Raw genomic sequence first — 5419 nt, 5'->3', positions numbered from 1 at the left:
TTAAAATTTAAAAATCCACAAAAATTAAAATTTACTTTAATTCCAATAAAGTAAAAATCAAATTTAGAAAAATCTGACCAAACGAATAACTCACCACTAACTAAAATTATCTCAAGCACCCACAAGTCTTGTCATCTTAAGTATCATATATTTAAATTTGGTGATGAGATAGAACCACCCAAAAATTTACTTGTATTTTATAACGAATTATCTTCTAAAATTTATTTTTAATTAATTTATTTAATGATTAAAGAAATATTATTTTATAATTTATAATTTCTTTAAAATTTTTAAAAATGTTTAAATAATTCACTGTTCAAAGAAAAAAAAAAAGGATTTTCGGTGTGTTAGCACCACTCTTAAATTCGAGCTTCATCTTATCATATCCTGCACTTCAACGCATGCATCGGTCGCTGCGCCTTTCGCTTTCCTTTCACGTGTTTGTTGTGGCAATTTGTGACCACCCATTACATTATTTCCGTACACACTAGACCCTACACTACTGTCCACTCACCATCATTAGTACCCTCCACACGTTTCTCGCGCCCCCTCCTTCTCCTTTTCCCATCTCTGGAAAGCTCCACTAGCATTTGGCTTATCCTGAACCCCCTGCCCCTTTTCTCATCTCTGTAGAAGAACTGCATGTCCTCCTAAATCCTATCCTTTGTCGTTGTTTTTTTGGTGGGCTATTCTTTGTCGTTTTATTTGTGAAAATTATTTGTGATATTCTACATTTTATCAATTCTAATTCCAACCGATGATATTTTAAGTGATTTTTTTTATTTATCTTTTTACAGATGCTCTCACTGCCGACTTTCCTTTTTTAAAAAAAAAAATTATCTATCATTTTTACATACTATATATTATATTTATTTTTATTTTTTATCTTTTAATTTTATTTTTCTTAAATTAATTAAATATTTCTACTCATCATTTATACATTATATATTTAATAAAAATACTATATAATGTGAAGATAATGAGTAAAATTTTTTCTCTTTAAAATGTAAATAATAAAGAAGATAAATGCTACTCTGTTTATCGCCATAACAACTTTTTCCCCGAGGAAATATAGACAACAACTTTGAGGTTTCATTTTTTCATTTTTTTATTTTACGTATTGTATTTTTTTTTTATTTTTTTATTTTTTTGGGAGTATCTGTTGGGATCTCTTTTCCCCCTCCTACAGTACTGTTAATTTTTGTGATTATTTTTATTTAAATGGTTGTGTTGTGAAACTAGTGATAAAACTTAGAATGAAAGGATACTATTATTCTTTAAAAAGAATAATTTATGTATCAAACACTTAAATAATAAGTAGTTAAAATATACTACATAATGAGTAGTATTGTAGTAATCAAGGATGAAAAGTAGTATTTCCGATATGAAAAGGATCGGATGAATAGATTTCACATATATATGCTATCGCTAGTTGTTTTGTATTTTATTTTTTAATTTTGTTATATATATATATTTTTTAATGTTTTTAAATATTATTTTTTATAAAAATCATAACATTATTAAAAAATATTTATTAATTATTAAGTCAAAATATTTAAAATAAAATAAAATAAAACCAAACGCGCTCCAACTGTAACTATCAACGCGCTCCATGCATTTTCCTTGATTTTTTTTTTTTTCCTTCAGATATTTATATATGTTTCTTGCACACGGAAAGGACACGAAAGGTTAGTTAGGTTTAGCTCTTCTACCTCCTGCCACTTTTCCCAAAGAAAACAGCCATCTTCGGTGAAGCAGTGTCGATAACTTTCCTATTCTATCTTTTAAAATATATCATTAAAATTTTTTTATTTTATTATATATATTAATTTTTACAATATATTATATATTAATTTATTTATTTTTTTCATATCATTTAAATATTATATATTTTTTTATTTTTTTATTTATTTTAAATATTTTTAAAAATATTTATACATGAAAAAAATAAAAAATCAGAAGAAAAGAAAAAATAATTAAAAATATTTATATTTGATAAATAAATCATCTACATGGAGAGAAATTACTGTAACAAAATCTATAATATTTTTAAAATATAAAATCTAATAGAGTAACATTTTAACATCATTTCTTTATATATTGAAGGGAAATATATTTTATAAGTGCCATTAAAAGTGCCCTCAAGCTCACTTTATAAATGCTTTCACTTCCTCCACACCCAACATAATTTCTCCTCCTTTCCCCCCTCTGTGCCTAGATCTTCCTTATTCTATATCACAAGAGCATGGAGGACCTGATAATCCCCTTTCCAGCTTCTTTGCCCCAAGAAAACCCATCATTAACCCTTCAACAAAGGCTCCAATTCATACTCCAAAGCCAACCAGATTGGTGGGCTTACGCCATTTTCTGGCAAACCACACAAAACGATAATGGCCACCTCCTCTTGGCTTGGGGAGACGGTCATTTCCAAGGCGCCAATACCAAAGACACATACCCTAAATTCTCAAGCACCAGCACCTATCCCCCAGCCACTTCGATGCTACTCCCCGAAAGAAGAAAGTCCACCTTTGGTGAAAACCACCAAGTTAGCGATAACATGCACATAAACGCCGACCTCACAGATGTCGAATTGTTCTACGACATGTCTTTAACTCGTTCATTCTCCGTCGGGGACGGTGTCCCCGGCAAGGCTTTCGCTTTTGATTCTCTAGTGTGGTTGTCCGGTGGCCACGAGCTCCAGTTCTACAACTGCGAGAGAGCTAAAGAAGCTCAAATGCATGGGATTGAAACCTTTATTTGTATCCCAACCTCAACTGGAGTTCTCGAAATGGGATCTCCGATCATTATCAGAGAGAACTGTGGCTTAGTCCAGCAAGCCAAGTCTTTATTTGGGAGGGATCTCACTGGTTTGGTACCTAGGCAACCAAGCCAAAATTTAGTTCCAATTCAGTTTCTTGACCGAAACATTTATTTCGCAGATATTGGCATAACTACCAGCATTCAAGAAGATGACAAGTACTCAGATCAACTAGAAAAGAAAGGAGTGATAGAAGCAAAGAAAGCAGACTGCATCTTCGTGAACTGCAAAGAGAAGAAAACCCCCAAGAAAAGAGGGAGGAAACCTAAACTCGGCCGCAACACGCCGTTGAACCACGTCGAGGCTGAGCGGCAACGGCGAGAGAAGATGAACCACTGGTTCTACGAGCTGCGAGCAGCGGTACCCAACGTTTCTAGGATGGACAAGGCATCTCTGCTGTTAGACGCTGTGTCGTACATCAATGAGCTCAAGACCAAGATCGAGGAGTTGGAATCGGAGTTTCAAAGCGAGCCTAAGGAGGCCGTGAAGTTAGAACATGTTGACACCATGGACAACCAAAGCACCATTACCACCACCTCTGTCAACCAGATCACTAGGTCTAACTCAAGCGAATTCGGGCTCAAGGTTGAAGTCAAGATTGTAGGACTCGAAGCCATGATTAGGGTTCACTCGGAGAATTGTAATTACCCGACAGCACAATTAATGGCTGCTCTTCGTGACCTAGAGTTCAAAGTCCTCCATGCGAGTATCTCGTGTGTGGAGGAGCTCATGCTTCAAGACGTGGTGGTTAGGGTTCCCGATGGACTGAATAATGAAGAAAGTCTCAAGGATGCTCTTCTAGAAAAACTGAAGCAATAAGGTTAATGAATTACTGTTATTTCTTTTGTTATTATCTACTGCATGTATAAGCAAAATTAAAATTACGACGCCTAATATTTAATACCTATCACCTTAATTAGTTTCTCTTATGTACTAATTAATAGAGAAATCGTTGCAGTGCATGCATTATTAACAGTGATTTCAACTCATGACCATCATAAGTACTGTCTTCAGTTATGGTGATCGATCGGTGAAAACGCGGTGGATCATCTTCATGCACGTCAAATTAAAGTTTCTCGATGGTGGCGAGAGCTGGTAAAATTTGCAACACAAAGAAGTAATGATATATTCCAACAATAGGAAAAAGGTACTCGTAAATTATTTCAAACAAACACGGTTGGCCCCACCCGAGGTGGAACGTCGACACATGATCTTATAAAGATAATCCATCTTAATTAATGGGCCAATGGCCAGGGATCTATCAAACTGGTAACAGAGGATGGCTCCTAAAAAGGACAAGATTGAAAAGCAGCTTGGAAATGATAGGTTGGTAATCGAGTAGTTGATGAGACTGTTGCCTATTAATGCATTAATGCATTAGTAGCTCAAAAAATTTTTGAGCAGTTGGAATAATTTTAATTTATTATATATCATATATTGTATAATTCATGCCAAATATAAGGATGGAGTAATGTTTGGCAGGCTCATTAAATATTGATTAATAAAGTGATATAATCAGAGTAAATGTAATAGTTCGTTAGAAATTTAACAATAAAATTTTTATAAATTTTAAAAATCTTGTAAAAATTTTGTAAATTTTTACGAATTGACTAATCTCATAAATTTTAGTTTGTCAACATAATCAACGTTATTACTTATTATGGTGCTAGAAGTGCTATTTTATATATTGAGATAGTTAGAAGTGTTAGAATGCATTATAGTCTACACTAATTAACTCAGTTGATTATTCAAGATTTTATGGCACAATAATCTTATTTTTAGTTTTCGAAATATATGCTTGTTCGAAAATGCATTTTACTTTTTTTCAGGCATTTTGGGTTGAATTTTGATAAATGAATTGCACAATTAGGTTTATATGAATATTTATGATTTTACAATGTAAAATTTATTTTTCACTTTCCCGGAGTGAATGTAATCTCAATAGTAGCACCTAGTGCAGTGTTTTCAAAATCACAGTGTGCAATATTCAAATTAGGTTAGGAAACTTTTATTTGGATACTTGGAAAGATCTTATCCACACTTGGTGAATAGTTTTAGATACTTGACACAAAAAAGAACCATGAGATGGATTGTGAAAGAATCAAGGTGGGAAGATCATACCACCTAAGCAAAACCCTATTCTTTCATCTGATCAACTCTTGTTATCCAACCTTTTAAACGTTAGAAATTTGATTGGGCTAAGAAAAATTAGATTTGGACTTGTTAGCATCTCAAATACTAACATCTTTAAACCCTAAATTGAAACCCACTTGGTTGAGCCCCATCAAGGGCCATGAATTTGGCCACCTTGATAAAACTTCTTGAAGAAGTTCCCCCCCACCCCACATGGCAATCCATCCACTGCCCTTGGCTGCGCCTAATAGTGCCTTGATGTGTGATTGAGCTGAATTATTGCATTTTTAATACTTTTGGAACCAATATATACTAATTCTTTCATTACTTTATCATTGGTTTTATATGGAAAAATGAATAAATCAAAATTGTGATTTTAATTGATTAAAAGCATGAATTTCTGCTCTAATTTTATCAACTGTTGATTAATATGGTTTATGGTACATATCGCTCAAGCGGCGGCTTCTG

At 33.2% G+C, this 5419-nt stretch overlaps 1 protein-coding gene across 3 annotated transcripts; it reads left to right on the top strand.

The window, feature by feature from the left end:
* Window positions 1–2167: 2167 nt before the first annotated feature.
* Window positions 2168–3990, top strand: LOC122300276 (transcription factor MYC4-like). Of its 3 annotated transcripts, none has more exons than XM_043110793.1 (2): window positions 2168–2867; window positions 2940–3734. In XM_043110793.1, exons 1-2 carry the CDS (start codon window positions 2246–2248, stop codon window positions 3635–3637), a joined length of 1320 nt encoding a protein of 439 aa, XP_042966727.1. In that variant the 5' UTR covers window positions 2168–2245; the 3' UTR covers window positions 3638–3734. The 3 variants fall into 3 exon arrangements, with proteins under 3 accessions (XP_042966727.1, XP_042966725.1, XP_042966726.1); XM_043110791.1 differs by adding an exon at window positions 3833–3990 and having other exon boundaries at window positions 2171–3638; XM_043110792.1 differs by adding an exon at window positions 3777–3990 and having other exon boundaries at window positions 2171–3638.
* Window positions 3991–5419: the final 1429 nt, after the last annotated feature.

This window comes from Carya illinoinensis, chromosome 2 (genome assembly GCF_018687715.1).
Source record: "Carya illinoinensis cultivar Pawnee chromosome 2, C.illinoinensisPawnee_v1, whole genome shotgun sequence".
Classification (NCBI taxonomy): Eukaryota; Viridiplantae; Streptophyta; class Magnoliopsida; order Fagales; family Juglandaceae; genus Carya; species Carya illinoinensis.
The sequence above is the reverse complement of the archived record's forward strand: the minus strand, read 5'-3'. Positions and strand labels throughout refer to the sequence as shown.